General features: G+C 40.4%; 1 protein-coding gene across 7 annotated transcripts in view; it reads right to left on the minus strand.

Annotated features, from left to right (window-relative positions):
* Positions 1 to 3,779: 3,779 nt before the first annotated feature.
* LYPD6B (LY6/PLAUR domain containing 6B) overlaps positions 3,780 to 19,908 on the minus strand; it is a 108,484-nt gene continuing 92,355 nt past the window's right edge. For all 7 annotated transcript variants that reach the window (XM_058193163.1, XM_058193171.1, XM_058193180.1 and 4 more), the window contains one exon: positions 3,780 to 5,277. In XM_058193163.1, the coding sequence (XP_058049146.1) occupies positions 5,113 to 5,277 (165 nt within the window). In that variant the 3' untranslated portion in view covers positions 3,780 to 5,112. The remainder of the gene's footprint in view (positions 5,278 to 19,908) is intronic.

Raw genomic sequence — 19,908 nt, forward strand, 5'->3', positions numbered from 1 at the left:
ATTTCCCCAATAGAAATTGTACGCCAGTATGGTTCCCTAGATCAAGGCTGGGGGGAAAAAGGCTCCATATCAGCATTCCTTTGGTAGCTCTATTTTACATTCAGGAGGAATGTAAAGCACCATTTTACCCCTTAGCAGTGGGCAAATCAGACATCTCTCTTCCCAAATGGGTACTGAATTTATGTAATCGTTTCAAGTTAGACTAGACTTGGAAACTAATGGTATACAGTATAAATCAGTACTATTTATATTGTAAAGCTATACAGTGGTACATCACTGCTTTGAAACTCATCAAACTTGGTACTCAATGTCCCAAAGGTGCTTTTTCAAGAGATGCTCAATGCATTTTGATGGGGAAATTTTGTCCCAGTACTCATCGTTTGTTTGGTACTCAATGCTAGAACTTGTTGGTGTTGGTTGCCTTGTGACTCACTACATTATTCCTTTTGGGAAAAATTTGGTACTTGTCATTTTTGGTAATCCTCACACACCGCAGAACCAATTAAAGATGCATACCAAGGTACCACTGTATAGTAGTAACAGAATCTTGCAAGGCTGAATGTGGTCCTCCCCTTTTATCTTATCATGAATTAGGGAGGTACTTGACTGAGATGTTTACACCAGGGGTGAAATCTACTTACCTTCCCTACGGCTCTGTAGTCCACACACCTTTCTGTGCATGCACAGAAGGTAAAAACCACATTACTTCCTGGTTAAAACCAGGAAGTAATGACACCCAGGCAGTGGGTGTCGCCATTAGTTTGGCGATTGCTACTGGATCACCAAACCACAGGCCATGATCGCTACCAGATCATGAGATTGGGAGCATTTCACCCCTGGTTTACACGTATTACTTTGTTGGTCCAGACTCTGGGTCCTTTTATCTGACTCTTGTCTAGGTAGCAGCTCTTTCTCCTTTCTCCTTCATGATCCTTCCTTCTGCCCTCTACAACTTATCTACCTTTGTGACATAACCTCCGATTTCCCTCCCCAAATCTGACATAGCTCTGCAGAACCCAAAGGTATTGTGCCTCCCTAGTAGAGATGGATTTGATGAGTTGTTCAAGTTCACTTACCCTGGGGAGGAAAAAAAAAGCTTTTCCATCAGTGGAAACAATTTTCCATTCAGAAATTTATCACTGTTGTTGGAAATATGGCCTTGATACTTATTTTTAATTAATTTAAATTAACTATTTACTCCAATAAGTAAATTACCTCATTTTACATGAAATGCTCCTAAAGCTTTCAGACAAGAGCATCTGATGCATAGCCATGTTTTCCAAGCAACTCTTCTTTACAATAGTACTTTTGCTTAAATCTAGAATCCCGGACAGAGCAAGACATTGGAATTAATGGCCAAATTATCTATGTTCTCCTTTAGAATTCCAAAAATTACTACTAATTCCATTTTCCATGGTTACCCATCTTTTTTTTTTTTGTTTACATTTATATCCCGCCCTTCTCCGAAGACTCAGGGTTGGCTTACAGTGTGTAAGGCAATAGTCTCATTCTATTTGTATATTTACAAAGTCAACTTATCTTCAAAAGTATTTTTCCCTACCATGGATATATAGGTTTGCACAGTGGTGGGTTTAAAATTTTTTTACTACCAGTTGTGTGGGTGTGGCTTGGTGAGCATAGCAGGGGAAGTTTACTGCAAAATCCCCATTTCCTCCCGATCAGCTGGGACTCGGGAGGCAGAGAATAGATGGGGGCGGGGCCAGTCAGAATTTTTACTACTGGTTCTCCGAACTACTCAAAATTTCTGCTACCGGTTCTCCAGAACTGGTCAGAACCTGCTGAAATCCACCTCTGGGTTTGCAGCTTTAAAAGATGTAACTACTGTCTTGGATTACACCAGGATTTGAGTGTTCCACTCAGTTGGTTTATTCAGCAGACAGCTAACAACTTAGATATTTTGCTGTTCGGAAATTTCTCCAGTAAAAAGGAAATAATTGCAATAATCCATATAGTGATCCTGTCTGAATGTAATTACTACACTAATAGACTTAATTTCTACTGAAACTGGAACACTAATTGAAAAATAATTTATCACAGGGTCTTTGAGTTTCACTTCACCTTGATGAGTCCACTGTTATAAATGGATAAAATTGCTTATCGGCAATTACTGTGCCCATATTTAATGAACTTGTTCAGGTAGGACTGTTGAAAATATTTGTTCTAAAAATTCAGTAGTAGGTAAAGCTCTCATCCATATTTTTTATCAATTATGCTAGGAACATTCTTTTTAAAAATATAAGCTTTCATCTTTTAGCAACAAACATGGGGAACATCAAGGAATATTGCAAAGAACAGAGATCTTATTTCAAAGTTTGTTTTATATTGCAGCATTATTCGCCTGGGAAAATGTACGGCGTATGTATGTATGGTGTCAAGAGTAAACATATCATAAATGCATTTACAAATGCACACATGGACATTTTCACAAAATAACAAAGGCTATCCAGATGAATCTTTGCATATAGACAATTTATAGCATGTCAGTGCGATGCTAATTCTCAAGTAGAGCCATCTTAATTTGCTCTTTGAAAATAGGACAAGGAAAATAAATAATTTGGCTATCTGATAAAGATGTATGATTCACAAAGTTCTAATCTATGTTGCATACTTCCTGCTGGTTAGGAGACTTAGTTTGCATTTGGGTTTGATACAAAGCTAAACAATTTGCCCACTAAAAGGTCCATAAAATTGTATCCAGAAGAAACAGGCTGAGTCAATATATCAAGCTAAGTTTGATGTTGGTTTCATATATAAAGTAATCATTGTTTTTGATCAATCATGGTTTATGACTTAGCGAGGTAACTTAATTTACCATGTCTCATGATGAAGACAATGTATCTCTAAAATGACTACTTTTTAAGACTCAAATTAAAATCACAACACTTTCTAGAATCTAGTTGATTCTGTTCAGAGATCCTTTGAAACAACCAGTCTCTTTTGCACAATATATAGCTCTCCCTTTTCAGCTTGTTAGGCTGAATAAGTTGATGTTCCTGAAGATTTGGGCATCAGATATTGGGCTGAGCAAAAACTCTGAAGTTTCAGAAATCAATTTGCGCTCCTTTGGATTTAATTTAGATATGATTCTAAACTGTGGATCAAGAAATATTCAAATAAAGATTGCATAATAGGCAATTTGCTAGTAATGATAATTTGAAATCAATTTAACTAACTGATAGTGAGTTGGAATGAATGACATTGACCTTACAAATCAAAGTTCTAGGAAGGAACATGGAATATTACCTTGTGCTAACTTAAGACCTCAAGTCCATCTAACTTGGCATTTAAATAATGGCTGGTTGTAACTCCACAAGTTTCATGTAAGAGACGGTGACCTTAATCCTGCATGGAGCTGCTACCAACAAACCAGGTTTGTTTTCAACCCAAAGCTGAAATTTTACCTCTAAACGAATTCCTTTCTTTATACTTTCATTTGGCTTAAAACTATGGTTAAACTTCAAGGCTATTGGATCCAGTTGAGACAGCCAAGGGACAGAAAACAAAGGCACACTGCCTACTCTAAGCAACACTTTGCCTGCATTCTTGCTCCTACATGATGGAGAAATTGTACTGAGATATCTTGGGCGGATATCTAGAGTTGGTGGAAAGAGATCAATAACCCTTTGCTTTGGTACTGCTTAACAATTTGAGAAAATTGGTATAAGTTTAGAAAGAGGTAAAATTCAGTATTCAGATGTTATGATTAAAGGAACATTTAACACTGATTTCCAATGAAAAGTTATTAGTTTATTGTGGTACTTATTATGCATAGAACACATTTATAAACTTGATTTCCTGAAGACAGAAAAAAACAAGTTATAAACCCATGGGCACACGGCTTATCATCTAAAAGGCTTACAGTAAACAGTTATTCCAGCCTTCTTTATCTGTTATTATTTGTAGCAATTCTTATTTATTTGTCCATATTCTGTTTCCATGAATTCATGAAATTTCATGAACTTCAGTTTGTTATTTAAAATTGATTCAACACACTGCAGTATAAATCTCAATTGTTTTTTGTACAGTTTCAAGTCTTAACAGAATAGAGTGTTAAACTCCATGATCTTTGAAATCTTTTTCACACATATTGTTTTCCTCACAGACATCTCAAGGGTGATTCACATTAACTTGTCTTGGATCACTTAGGAAACTAGTTTTTGAATGTTGTGCACTTCAAGCAGAGTTGAAAGCCAATTATTCTGTGTTTAATTATGATAACTCTTTTCTGTTCATATTTTTCAGTGTGGAGCAAACCAACCAGTTGTTCTGAACTCTCTACTTCTCCAGATGGTTTGGATAATTCCCCAGTCCTCCAGCATGTGCAACTCACCAGAAAGAGGTAATCCTACCATAGTGATAGTGTTTGGAAATCATGGCCAGCAAGGGCAATATGGAGAAAAGGCACAGTCTTGTTATATAGATATTTGAGATGTGGAGCTAACTGTACAACCTGTTTGAAGAACTCCTAATAATAACTATTTATTCATTGCATCAAGCCAAATTTGCATAGTCAGACACGTGCTGATGTCTCCATTCCCAAAATGGACTATTAAACCTTACCATTTCCATCTCTTTCCCCCTCAATCCGATGATGCTACTACAGTGGCTACCGTAGTATTCAGAATAAAGGACCCCACAGTAGGGACAGCAAAAAGTTGGAACAGCATCAGATATCGGTCAGGACTGCAGGTAGATAGGGACCCCTCAAAACTAGGAAGAATTTTGATATAAAATAATATTGTATCATCACTTCCAAAAACATATTATTTCAGGTGAGAAACGATTTTAATACTTCAAAGTTGTACAGTCATAACCTGCTACAACAATGTGCCAAAGCACAAATTGTTCTATGTTCCACACAAAGAATTCTGATGTTTCTGGTAACTAGTCAAGTTGACATAATATTTGGCCATTGTGCTTGATTTTCTTGGCACCAATATCTGAGAGTGTCTTCATTACCATGACCAGCAGCCTTGAAATACCCAGCAGTGCTTTTATCCATACAATAGTCCCCTTAGAATTCCTTCTTCAACATAGATTGTCTTCATGTAACTCCAGACAACAAATTCCTTCTGCCTGAAGACAGTCATGTCATAACCTGAAAACTATGATGAGTATGACCAGCAAGGAAATGCTAATAGTTTGTCTGCTACCTCCTGATGTCCTCCGGGCATGCAGTACCGCAAAAACAGCATTTGTGTGATTTGTGGGTACATCTACATTGCAGATCATCCCTTCACAGCAGGAAATGCATTCCTGTAAATTGTAATAGATAATGTTATTACATGGAAGCCATAGTGCTTCTTGATTAAAGGAATCAATCAATAAATCTGCATCAATTTGCACATGGAAATTATACCCCTCTTGGAAGAAAAGAGATGCTCTCTTTTTAGAGGCAACACATGCTCCATTTTAAAATACAATCTTCAACTAACAGAAAACATCACCTTATGAAATGCAATATATCTACCGTCCAGGTCTGTGTAAATTATTAATAATGTATTAAATAGCTGCTGCTAGATTTCTTGGGAATCTTTTCAAAGAGTAATACAACTCTTAAAATCTACATAGCAGTTTTGCCAACCAATCGGAATTAAAGCACGTGTTATATGCAGCATATTATATTGTAATAAAACTTTTAAAATCTACATAACAATTTTGCTAATCGACTAGAATTAAAACACAGGTTATATGCAGCATATCCTACTGCTGTATTATCTAACGGCGCCTTTACCACAGAAAAGAAATGTGTATTTAAAGAGATTGCAAGTTTTGAAAGAAAGAGAATTGTCACTCACCTTCACTATTCAAAGAAATAAAGGAGGCAGAAGCTACGAGGACACTTACAACTAAAATATGCAATAAACTGTAAAATCCTTCATATACTGACACTTCAATTTTATTGTGATCCTGATTCTCAGATTGTTAAGTTCGGGAAGTAACGAGGCTGGAGACCAGGGTAGTGACAACAGCTCTTTAATATATGGTGAACCCAGCGGCTAAGCTGGGGAAAAACCTCTCCTTATATACAGTTCTACTGGCGGCTTCGTCCAATCAGCAACGTGCTGATTTCCCGCCCAAATATTTAAAGGTACATACATGAATACATAACACTCCTCCCCTCCCAGAAAACACTTTGCTCCTATTTACATATTATTTACATGTTATTTTTCGACGTAGTCACGCAAATAACCTGGGCGTCTCCTAATTCTTTCAGACCTGCGTGGTTCAGTTCTGGGTGGTGTTTTGAGCTGGTCGGAGGGGCTTTTTTCTCCTCTCAGCTCTTTCTCTAGGCCATCGGGCCCTGGATTACTTTCAGACTCTTTTTCTTGGCCATCCGGCCTTGGATTACTTTTGTACTTTTCCCTGCCGTTTCCCTCGGGAACCTGATGGCGTCGCTGGACCTCCGGGACCTCAGCTAAGTCTTGCGCCTCCCCCGGGTCATGGTCAGCTGTGGGTTCAAATAAGGAGTGGTCATAATCTGTTTCATTTGGCTTGGGTTGTTCAGTTATTCGTTTCCTTATCTGATCTATGTGGCGCCTCCATACTCGGTTGTCTTGTAACTCGACCACGTATGATTTTGGGCCGGTTGCTTTTATGATTTGTCCTGCGAGCCAACTTGGGCCATCCCCATAGTTGCGGGCCCACACTCGGTCGCCTATGCCCAATTCCCGTGTTTTGTCTATTTCCCCCTTGTAACCCTCTGGTGTGTAATGGGGATTCAAACGGTCAAGTGGGCACCGGAGTTTCCGTCCCATCAATAATTCGGCAGGGCTTCTGCCGGTAGCAGTGCTTGGGGTTCTATGCTGAACGGCCAGGAAGAAATCTATCTTTGTTTGCCAGTCACCTGGCTTGAGCCTGGACAATGCCTCCTTAGCGCTCCGGACGGAACGCTCTGCAAGGCCATTCGACGCAGGGTGGAAAGGCGCAGAGAGGGCATGTCGGATGCCCTCCTCTGCCAAGTATTCTTCGAACTGGGCTGCCGTGAATTGCGGGCCGTTGTCGGACACCAGAGTGTCAGGCAACCCGTGGGTTGCGAATAGGTGGCGCAGGGCTGCGATTACTGCCTCGGCCGTGGTGGATTTCATGAGTATGATCTCCAACCATTTAGAGAATGCGTCGACAACCACTAGGAAAGTTTGGCCATGGAAAGGGCCAGCAAAATCAATGTGGATTCTTGACCAGGGCCCTTGGGGTTTTTCCCATTCCCTGACTGGGGCCGTTGGGGGTAGAGGTCTGGACTCTTGGCAAGCCTGGCACTTCCCTACCCTCTCAGCAATCTCTGAGTCCATGAGTGGCCACCACACATAGCTTCTTGCTAGCCCCTTCATCCTTACGATCCCTGGGTGACCCTCGTGGAGGAGGTCCAGTACCTTTCCCCTTAATTTATCCGGAATTACCACACGATCGCCCCATAACAGGCACCCCTTGAGCCGAGAGCTCATCACGCTTTTAACAAATTCCTTAAAGCGTCAGCCGGGCGCAGCGGGCCACCCTCTTTGTACCCAACCGAGTACAGTCCTTAACATAATGTCCCGGTATGATGCCCGAGCCACTTCCTTAGATGTGACTGGGCCAGAGTCCAAAGAGTCAATAAGCAGGATGGGCGTCCCCGGAGTGGGGTCTTCGATCGCCCCTGGTAGTGGGCATCTGCTTAACGCGTCCGCATGCCCCACTTCTTTTCCTGGTCGATGCTGCAGCTTGTAAGAATAAGCGGCTAAGAAAATGGTCCATCGAGTCAAACGTGGCGAAAGTGCCACAGGTGTTGGGCGGTCGCCAGCCAGTATCCCTAACAGCGGTCTGTGGTCAGTCACAATTTCAAAATCTCGCCCAAAAACATATTCGTGGAATTTTTTCACCCCTGAAACAATTGCTAGCGCTTCCTTATCTAATTGGCTATAGTTCCTCTCTGGGGAGGACATCGTTCTAGAGTAGAAGGCTATAGGGGCTTCTGTGCCATTTGGAAGTCTGTGGCTGAGTACAGCACCTACCCCGTAAGGGGAGGCATCGCAAACCAGCACTAGGGGCAATGAGTTATGATATTGGATGAGCAGGCTATCGCTTGAGAGCAGGTTTTTACTGCTCGAAAGCCCTATTTTCCGACTTTCCCCAAGACCAAACAGTATTTTTCCTAAAGCTTATGCAGCGGTTCAGCGACAGTCGCTTTGTTTTTTAAAAAAACCGCGTAAAAATTCACTAGCCCAAGGAATGCCTGTAGCTCTGCTTTGTTTTTGGGCGCTGGAGCCTTTTTTATTGCCTTGACCTTGCTCTCAGTGGGGTGGATTCCCTTCTTGTCTATCCGGTAGCCCAAGAATCGACGGACTCTACCCCTATCTGGCATTTGTTCACTTTAACCTTCAGTCCGGCTGACCGGAAAATGCCCAGAACTTTTCTTAAACGCTCCCCCAATTCCTCTACGTTTTCTGCTGATATTAAGACATCATCGAAGTAGGGAACTACCCCTGGGAGCCCTTGCAGAAGTCGTTCCATTAAGTTTTGGAACAGCCCCGGTGCCACACTCACCCCAAATTGTAATCGGGTGCACTTGAATGCACCCCTGTGAGTTACAATCGTTTGGGCTTCGGCCGTGTTGTCGTCTACGGGCAGTTGTTGGTAGGCTTGGGCCAAGTCTAACTTTGCAAAGACCTGCCCTTGCCCCAAAGAGTGCAGCAAGTGTTGCACTACGGGAACCGGGTAAGCGCTTTTCTGTAAGGCTTTGTTTAGCGTCGCCTTGTAGTCAGCGCAAATTCTAATTGACCCATCTGGTTTTATTGGGGTGACGATTGGCGTCTCCCACTTTGCGTGATCGACTGGCACCAAAATCCCCTGATTTATGAGCTTATCCAGCTCCTTGTCAATTTTCGGTTTCAGGGCAAAAGGGACTCTCCTTGCCTTTAACCTAATGGGGGCTACCTGGGGGTCTAAGTTGAAGGAAATAGGGGTCCCCTTGTACTTGCCCAGGCAGTCCTTGAAGACATCTTCGAACTCGTTCAAGAGAATGTCTTTCAGGTTACAGTCACTTCTGTAGATGCCAGTCACTCCCATGCCCAGGGCACGAAACCAGTCTAGTCCCAACAGACTGGGCAGGGTCCCTTCGACGATCGTGATGGGCAGGGTCTTCTTGTGTGGTCCGTACTCGACTCGGACGGAGGTGGTCCCTCGAACAGGAATGCGATTCCCTTGAGGGGCTTCCGGTTTGGCTCCGCTGTGTTAATGGCGGGCGATTTCAGTCCGCCCGTTCTTTGTGATTCTGTGAGAGCTGTTTAGACAGTGCTAATCTTCTGTCAACAGCTCGTAAATCTCTGCCCTCGGGCAAAGAGGGGGAGATGAGCATTTGAACTGAAGTTTGAGCCCCCAAGAAAAGCCCCAGAATGATTTCTGGTGGTTTGATGGGAACGCTCCTTCGATAGTTCAATAAAAGCTCCAGAGTCCAGAACGCCTCTGCAAAAGCAGAGCAAAATGCAGCGTCCATCTCCGTGACTGAAGAGGATTACTGATAAATTGTCAACACGGAAAGAATCGAAAGCAGGAGGGCTGGCATTTGTTTGTAAGATGATTTTAACTCCCTGACAGAGAAGTTATTTGAAGAGTGGAGATGAAGAAAGATGGCGTTTTGTGTTTTGAAAGTGAAAGCTAAGGAAATGCTGATTACAATTGCTGGTGTGGAACCTCTAAGAAGAAAATAACAAGATTTTTTTCTAAATGGAATTCTTTTTAAAAAAAAAATTCTATTTCTTTTTTTATTATCTTTTTTTTACAGTGTTTAAGAAGAAAAATTTATTGGGTTTTTTTTTCTTTTTATTCCCTCCCCCTTTTTTTTTTTTTTTCTTCTTCTTCTTGATATTACTTAGTTTAAAAATGGCTTTTAAGCAAAGAGATTTAACCACTTCTAAATTATTGGAAATATCTTCACTTCAGGTACGGAAATTGAGAGAGGATATTAAAGAAAGTCTAAGGAATTTTTTACAGGAGCTTATGGAGGCTCATCTTTCAGAAATAGATCAAAATTTAATGAAATGGAGAAAGAAATACTGGATTTTAAAGATTTGGTGGAAGAGCAGAGTAAGGAGATGAAAAATTAAAGGAATCAATTACTCCATTATTGTTATCTAGTACACAGACAGAAGAAAGACTGAATGAATTTAACCAAATTAATTTAGATTTGCAAAGGAAAATAGATGAAGTTCAAATTAATTTGAATTTAGAAAATAAAATAGATGATATTCAGGTTAAGGCTGATAAGGCAGAGGAAGAAAGGGTTATATTACAATATAATTTAATGGAATATGCTATAAGGGTAAGGGTTTAAGAGAATCTAAAGAGGAAAATTTGAAAGAGATTTTTATTCAGGCCTTTGCCCAGATAGAGGAATGGAACCAGAAGATTTTGAAGTTAATATTGAAAAATTTATCGTGTTAATTCCTGGTGGGCAAGGCAGAAGTGTTTACCGAGAGATGTGGTTATTTATTTTACAAATAAGAGGATTAGGTATGGAATTTTGCAAGCATTTTATAAAAATAAATTTCAAATATTAGGACAAGATATAATAATGATGAAGGAAATTCCTCCTAAAATGTTAAGAAAGAGAAAAGAATCTGCCTTTCTGGTGGATGAGCTTAAGAAACATCACATATATTTTAGCTGGGAGGTTCCAGCAGGTTTAACACTGAATTATAAAGGAAGAAAAGTATTTTCTCAATACAATTTGTAAAGCACGAGATTTTTATACTAATGTATTAAAGATTGGGAATTCTTTGTTAACAGATGTTAAGTTGAATGGTGAATAGATGGTTGAAAATGTGTAAGATAGAAGAAGGAGGAGAATGTTTAATTTTATTAAATATGATTATGGTTAATTTTTGTAAATGATTTATTGTGGATATAAATGTGTAATTTTAGGGGTACTATATGATATATTAAAGGTATAAAGGAATAGGAAGATGGAATATTGTTTAATTTTGGAGGATAGATAGTAAAATTTAGGAACTTGGATTAAATATTATATTTAAGAGATGGATGTAATGTTAATTAGAATGTAATTGTTATAATAGATATATTTTGGATGTTATAGGTGTAATTTTAACAATGTTATTTGACATAAGTAAGGTAAAGTGAAGATTTTAATTATTACAATTGACACTTTGGATATTTGTAATATTATTTGTTGTATATATAAATGTTAAAGATGTGAAAAGATGGACTATTGCTTACCCCTGAAGGTTGGACAGAAAAATTAAAGAAACTAAGTTGGAAATATGAACTATTTTGAGAGACTGCTAAGGAAGAAAGACATTTTAGAAGAAACCTTGGTGAATATTGGAAGATGGAACGTTGTTTTGATATTGATTGATGAAGGTTGGATATTAAAAACTACGACTTTATTCAAGAATAAACACTAACTCAATTGGAAACTTTGAGAATTCTAGGAGTGGAATGGTCTGATATATAATGGAGTGGAAGAAAAGTATCTTCTTTGTCTTTGGAAGGAGTGGAGGTTTTAAGGAACGACTATGGATTATGATTTGTGCTAGATTTTAATTTTGTTGTTAGTTTTATACCCTGTACTCGGTTCTCGGAAGTCCTGGGGGTGGGGAGGAAGGGGAAGGGAGGGGGAGGGGGTAGAAAATGGATTGATAGTTAATGTACAAAGATGATTGAAGATGTATAATTAATGTAAGATCGGACCTGCCTGGTTACTACTTTAGAATGAAGGGAAAGAAGGAGTAGAAGAGAGAAGGAGGAAAGAGAAGAGGAGGAGGAGGAAAGGAAGGAAGGAAGAGGGGAAGAGGGAGAAGAAAGGAGTAGGGAGGAAAGAGGAGAGGATGTAGATAAGAGAGGGGGAGGGTGGTTATGGGAAGTAGAAGAAGGAAAAGAAGGAGAGTAAAAGGAAAAGGAAGGGGGTGGTGACCGGGCAAATCCGATTAATTGTATATGAGGGTACATTAAATATGTTATTGGATATGTTATTGGATAAGAATGTCAAAATAAAACTTTTTAAGACAAAAAAAAAGGAATGCGATTCCCTTGGTAGTCGTGGACTCGTAGCCGTTGTGCTTGCAGGTGGCGCTTCGCGACTGACGGCAGTGACTTCGCCAAAGTGTCCCAGGACATGATGGTGATCGCTGATCCCGTGTCTACTTCGAGCCGGCACCGTACTCCGTCTATTTTGGGTTTGGTGAAGATCTTCTTCTCCACTCGGGTTGGTGTGACCTATAACCACAGTCGTTTGGTTTGAATCCGCGCCTTTTTTGTTTGAGCCAATCGCGGGTCGCCTTGCCGATCCCGCACTCTGATTGGCCGATTTGAATTTTCGGCGGGAAGGTTGGGCCGCTCGACAAACTTGAGCCAGGTGCCCTTTCTTTCCGCACCGCCGACATGTTGCGTCCTTAAACTTGCAGCGTTGGCGCTGGTGTTGACCTCCGCAGCTTCCGCATTCATCTCGGTCCTCTTTGTCGCGTTTTTCGGTTCGGCAGACCCCTTCCTCATCTTCCCCGTCGGATTCGGTCTGAACCTCCTCCTGGTGCACTGGGGTTGGCTTTGTGCTCGCCTTTGGTGGGAGAGGCTTTTGCAGTGTCTCCGCCGCTTGGGTGGACATTTCATGTGCTCTGGCTTCGTCCAGAGCGTTGGCCAACGTTAGGTTGCTCTTTGCTAGTAGTCGTCGCCTCAAACGGATGTCACTGACCCCTCGGATGAGTTGCTCGAGGAGCACCTCGTCTAGGTCGCGGTATCCGCAGTCCTTGGACGCTTTCCTTAGGGCGGCCATGTAGTCACCTATGGATTCGCCCTCCATCTGTCTTCGCTCTCCGAATTCAAACCGCCGCACGTATTTGGACGGCGTTGGCGCGAAATGGTTTTTTAGTAAGGTCTGCAGAGTTGGCCATGATACCGACTGTATCGGCGTTGGCTCTGCCAGGGCTTCCGCGATATCAATGACCTCCGGACCACAGTGGCTTAAGAAATAAGCCCTTTTGCGGTTATCTGGAACTCCTTGCAGTTCGTTGGCTTCTAGAAAGCTTTCGAAACGGGTCATATACGTTCCCCATTTCTCTTTAGCCGGGTCAAACGGTGCGGGCGGAGTGTAACTGGCCATCTCCGCTTTTCTGCCCTGTGTTTGCTGGGTTCTGTTCTTTCGTGCTTCAGCCCGGTTCTGGTTCTCCTTAGCCTCGAGATCCCATCCTCGTCGCCAATGTTAAGTTCGGGAAGTAACGAGGCTGGAGACCAGGGTAGTGACAACAGCTCTTTAATATATGGTGAACCCAGCGGCTAAGCTGGGGAAAAACCTCTCCTTATATACAGTTCTACTGGCGGCTTCGTCCAATCAGCAACGTGCTGATTTCCCGCCCAAATATTTAAAGGTACATACATGAATACATAACACAGATCAAGAAAAAAAAATACAGGAGAATAACAGAAAAGATTGGAACACTCACAATTTGGCAAATTGCTATATGTTTGTTATTGCACAAAAATGAATAAGCAACAGTTGTCTGTTGCCAAGAAAAAAAATCTGAAGTGGAAACAAATTTCAATGCCGCAGCCTAACCAACACGATGCAACATAATTCAGTACTACTATTAACATGCTGCATGCTTCCCAGTCATAATACAGAAGTCTGCCTTCCTTTGTGTACAGAAAAAATACCTGCATTTTTGAGCAGCAATGAGGAATGTCCTAGTGCACACATTAATTTTATTAGTTTTACATCAAGAAGATAATGAAAGTAACCATAATTATCATGTTCTGAAAGACAATTTAATCAAGAATGACATTCCAAAAGTGGGCAGTGAGGTCTTTGATCCACTGTTAGAGCAGTGCCTAAACACAGCATCTTCCCAATTATACCGTATACTGCATGGGTGCTGATATTAGCTAGTGCCCTCGCTCGGGAGGAGTCCATAGATTGTACAGTTCAAAACATATTTAGGCATATGTAAATAGTCTCTTAGCAAACTAATCATAGAGCTGCCAGAAACAGCACAAAGACTGAGAATCCGCATTATCAGAGCTGTACTTAAAAAAAAAATCTAAATTCTATATAGATGAAAATCTGAACCTTGAATTATTTATAATTCAGCAAAGCATATATTCAGCGTAATAAATCCTGCTTTTACTGATTATGAAGAACTCATGATAGCCATGTTGAACATTGAAGCCTCATTTTGTGCTATGAATCTTAATAACTGTTATTCATCCCTGCCTTGCTTCTGAGGCTGTTTTAAGCAAAGCCTATATTTCACTATGTGTACCACTGCAAATTTCGGGACTAGAATTGTGAAAGAAAGAGGGGGGGGAAGGAGAAAAGAAAGTAAAGAGCTTCAGGGTATTAAAGTGTACGTTTTTATGTTTGCTTTGCACTTGTATGGAATCATAAAATACAATCTGCCATTCTTCTGCAGGTTGAAGCATAATGAAATTGAGGGAAAACTCTCCTTCCTTCCATCTAAAGTTGTAATTTTGTGTGACATAAAGTAATTCTACATGACAGCCTAAGCTGCTTGTCTACCAGAATGCTCCCAGAGGTTTCTTAAGTCCTTCAACAATGTTAGCCTGAATTGCAGTGGCTTAGTCCTGAGTTGGGCTGAGTCAAGCAAGGCCCCTCAGTGGTCATTTTTCTGCTCTTTGTTCTTATTGGTTGGCTTCCACCTGGACCATCCCACCTGTTGTCTCTTTTAAGGCAGCGATCCCTAAACTTTCCAGCTTGTGGACCAGCAGTGGTGGCGGCAGGAGAGGAAGAGGGGACACTTTAGTGCTTGCCCGCTGCTTGCATGGCCCGGTTCCAAACAGACTATGGCCCAGTACCAGGCCGCAGCCTAGGGCTTCAAGCAGGGGTGAAATCCAGCAGGTTCTGACAGGTTCTGGAGAATCGGTAGTTGAAATTTCTAGTAGTTAGGAGAACCGGCAAATACCACCTCTGGCTGGCCCCAGAGTGGGGAGGGAATGGAGATTTTGCAGTATCCCTCCCCTGGAGTGGGGTAGGAATGGAGATTTTGTAGTATCCTTTTGCTGCCATGCCCACCAAGCACACCACGTCCACCAAACCACGCCCACAGAACCGGTAATAAAAAAATTTGGATTTCACCACTGGGTTGAAGACCCCTGCTTTAAGGGATTATTTCTTGCTCACTGGTCTCCATGCCTTTCCTTGACATTTCCAGAAATCTGTGTCAATAACTACATTCATGTCTCCTTCCCAAATTATTTCCTTTGACACTGAATCAGACCTTTCCTCCCCCCATTTTATGGTACCATTGTGACTCCCATGCTACAATGGTTAAGGCAATAAAGAATAGGTGGTTCTTTGTGATCCTATGTTCTTCTATAGGTCCATAGAAATGTTACATCGAGATAGTTCAGCCTCATGGAAATACAATACAATACAGGTAGTCCTTGGCTTACAACAGTTCATATAGTGACCGTTCAAAATTACAACAGCACTGAAAAAAAGTGACATGACCAATTTTTCACATTTACAACCATTGTGACATCCCCACGGTCACATGATCAAAATTCAGACTCTTAGCAACTGATTAATATTTATGACCGTTGCAATGTCCTGGGGTCATGTGTTCCCTTTTTGCAACCTTCTGACCAGCAAAGTCAATGGGGAAGTCAGATTCACTTAATAATTGTGTTACTAATTTAACAACTGCAGTGATTCACTTAACAAGTATGGCAAGAAAGATAGTAAAATGGCAGAAAACCCACTTAACCAATATCTCACTTAGCAACAGAAACTTTGGGCTCAATTATGGTCATTAAGTCAAGGACTGTCAAAGTATTTCTTAAATATATTTTAAAAGACAAGGAAGGGAAGCTTTGCAGTACAATATGCAGAGGAAAAAATCAAAGATAACGTGCTTCCTCAATGCAACATGAACTCACAATTGAAGGCATACATGAACTTTTAGCAGAGAGGTTAGTTCACTGACATAACTTTCCATCACTGGGTTGCTGCTAGATTATTTAAAAAATGCAGACACCAGAAGTCCAGGAAAGAACTTCATAAGGCAATGATCAGTCATTGGAGAAGCAGGGTGTGTTAGACACTTAAACCATTGGACCTGCTACTAGACCTGCAATAGAGGCCATCCCCTCTGAAGGGCCTAAGACAGAGGTGGGTTTTAGCAGGTTCTGACCAGTTTTGGAAAACCAGTTGCAGAAATTTTGAGTAGTTCGGAGAACCGGTAGCAAAAATTCTGACTGGCCCCACCCCCAACTATTCTCTGCCTCCCGAGTCCCAGCTGATCGGGAGGAAATGTGGATTTTGTAGTAACCTTCCCTTGGATTGGGGAGGGAATGGAGATTTTACAGTATCCTTCCCCTGGAGTGGGATGGGAATGGAGATTTTACAGTATCTTTCCCCTGCCACACCCACCAAGCCACGCCCACCAAGCCATACCCACAGAACTAGAAGTAAAAAATTTGAAACCCACCACTTGCCTAAGATGGTTGCAGTTGGAAAACAGTAGCTCTGAATCAGTGTTGGAAAACACAGGTGTGGGAAGCATTTGCACTGGGCTGTGAGTGGGGCAAGATTGATATTGTCCATTCCTGCTCTTAAAGAGTAGTAGATGGCCTATACTGGGTCAGGAGAGCTGTTTTGGTATGATGGTTAAGGGGTTGATCTAAAAACCAGGAGACTGTGAGTTCTAGATCCACCTAGGCATGAAAAGGCAGCTGGTGACCATGGGCCAGTCACTTTGGCTCAGCCTAACGTACCTCACAGGGATTGTTTTTGCATAGAAAATAGAGTAGGAAAGAGCATTAGGTGTATTTACCATCTTGAGTTATATGTGAAAAAAAGATGGGATACATTTTTTTCCCCAAAAAAGTGTGGACTGTCCAGAGTTTTCAAATTCATACTACTATGAAGCAAGTTGCCTTAGGTAACAATTATTGAAATATTTCTTTTAATGGCTTCTCAACAGATAAATTAAGCAGATAGGGAAAAAAATGGTGGATTTTTTTTTCATATTAACGGGTTGGATTTCATGACTGTGATTGGTATGTGATAGTGCTAAAGCATACGACCTCATTTGAAATAATATTATTGCATATGCTTCTGATAAAGGTAAACATTTCTGCTTCTCATCCATCTCCTAAAACAATATAGGACCCTGGTTTCTGCAAAATATAAATTCAACAAACTTTAAGTTTCCAAAATGGAAATTATATTATTTTGTTCAAGGCAATGATAAAGGGAAAGGGGAGAGTAAGCTATTGATTTTTTTTTCTTAAAACAAATTAAGCAAATCTTTGATTTATGATATTTCTCAGAAAGTGGATAAACATTTTGGACTTATTCATAAATCATTTAAAATTATTTCAAATTAGGTAAGTTCCAATTTCATACCAGAATATGAGATAGACTTCTTTTTACAATGTAAAATTACTACAGCTCACAGAATTAGATTACTAATCTTACCTCACCTTTTTCTCTTCAAGAAATTGTGACTAAAATTAATCTATGACATTAGAGAAGGTTAATGATGGATTCCAGAAAATCTATGCAAAAATATTTACCATATGGCACAATAGTGAGTTCTTTTCTGCTCTATTGGTGGTTTATAGATTTTTATCTACTAGTTTAAATAAAAGTTATTCTACAATATTTCCAACCAGGGGAGGAATCCTTTTATGTTAGAATTGAAAAATAGGGATATAAGATTTTAAGTGAGGGTCAAGGCCTTCAATTGTGTCTATCACATTAAGCTATAGAAAATGGTTTTAAAAAATGGGAATTTCAGATTGTATTAATGAGAAACTTATATACAGGTCAGGAAGCCATAGTATGAACATTAACAGTGTGAAACGGACTGGTTCCTGGTTGGCAAACGAGTGTAATAAGATTGCGTATTCTCCTCTTATTTATTTAAACTATATTAAGGGAAGTTGGAGTGGAAAAAGATGAGCATGGTTTTAAAACCGGAGGAAGAAAAATTAATAACCTGCATGACATACCTTGATAGCTGAAAGTGCAAAGAATCTGCAAGCTGTAGCAGTAAAAGTTAAGGAGCAAAGTGGAAACAATAGGACTAAATGAAGTATAAAGAAGACCAATCTAATGACAACAGGTAGAACAAGCAGCCTTAGAATTGGCAATGAAGATACTGAAGTAGTGAATAGCTTCTGTCTTCTAGGATCAATCTTCGGCCGAATACGTTGTAAAAAAAATGCTTTTAAAAGTAAAAAAAAGGCTCCGACGATCACACAGCTCAGCTGAGATTGTCAGAGCCTCTTTTTTTTACTTTTAAAAGCATTTTTTTAAAAGAAGCGGTAAGCCGGTGACTGGGTGACAGGGCAATTGGGTGGGCATGGGCGGAAGGGGGGGGGTCAGGGATTTTTGCTACTGGTTCTCTGAACCACCTGCTGCCATCGCTACCGGATCAGCCGATCTGGTCCAAACCAGGAGCATCTTACATGTAGCTTGCATCTATCTTCCTTTCTCTTTTTCCTCATTCTACTTTAAATCCTACTGATGTCTAGCCACTCCATTGCACCTGCTAAATGAGCTGCAGTTTATAAAAGCCTATGCCTTTTAATAAATTTGGTAGTGTGAAAAGGTGCTCCCTGACTCCTGAATTTTGGTTGCCATAGTCTAACATGACTTTCTGCACATAATGCCTGCTTATTATATTTTAGGGATTAAAATTTGGTATGTTTCCAGTAATGTTGCTAAGAAAGTTCCCTGTTATCTTCACCATCTACAATACCACAAAATTCTCTTATCTACTGAAATCTTGTTAGCAATTTTACAGTTCTAATGGCATAAGCACTAAGCAAGTGTTCTAAAACCAAAGACAATAAGGGAAAAAAAAGTAGAATTAAGGCATTCTCAATTTGTGTAGTAAATTTAAAATTGAGAGAAACATGCTATAGAGTTGTGATCTGGGAGTTAAATAAAAGCAACTAAATACAAACCAAATTTATTTAAGAAATGACTTCAGAAATGTCTAAGAAATTATACTAATTTTTAAATCTGTATTTAAATAAAAATGCTGCTTCATTTTCTCTATTTTGAACGAAAGCAATTAGTTAAAAATAGAAGAAAAAACTATGATCTATGAGAGAGAGAGAGAGAGAGAGAGAGAGAGAGAGAGAGAGATTGAGTGAGGGAGAGAGAGATGATAGGGAGGGAGAGGGGAGAGAGAGATTGGGAGGGGTTGAATAGGTTGTAAAAAAATGCTTTTAAAACTAAAAAAAAAGTGCATGCCGCAGCTGATCACCCCTCCCCCCCGTGCGCTGTTCTACTTACCCCATGTCTCCTTTTGGCGTGCACTGCACTGCGTGTAAATGCACATCGCATTTGGTGCGTGGTGTGCACTGCGCATGAGCACGCAAAACATGCATGTGCAGCCAGTGCACTAGTAGTAAACCGGTTCAGATTTCACCACTGACATGTACCATATAAAATTTAACGATCTGTAATATGTTAAAAACCCATCATGTTTGCTGACACCTTGAGCCATTCTGAATACTTTTGATGTATATGAATTCAGCTATGACTTGCTCAATTCAGCTAGTATAGTTTGTTCGTTTTTCCAAATTGGTTACTTTGCAATCTATAATGGAGGATCACAGGAGATTGAAATGCTCTGACATTATTAGTTTTGAGTTCCGATATCATATCTGTGTCCATTAATTTTTCTGTGCAAAGCTTATCCCCATTGTCTTACACTGAATCCTGAGGGACATTGCTGGTAGATCAAGGCATATGTCACATTAGAAGTACACTTCTAATCTTGTGTGTGAAGTTGTTGGTGCCTGAGGTGGTGCTATTGATGTAAATGTGGTAGCAAAATAGGTATCTGAATTTATTACAAGATCTGGTTCCCATGTTAGCATCATTGTTCTGTCATTTCTTATTCCTCATGAAAATCTGCTTCA

The sequence above is a fragment of the Ahaetulla prasina genome, chromosome 1 (assembly GCF_028640845.1).
Source record: "Ahaetulla prasina isolate Xishuangbanna chromosome 1, ASM2864084v1, whole genome shotgun sequence".
NCBI classification, from domain to species: domain Eukaryota; kingdom Metazoa; phylum Chordata; class Lepidosauria; order Squamata; family Colubridae; genus Ahaetulla; species Ahaetulla prasina.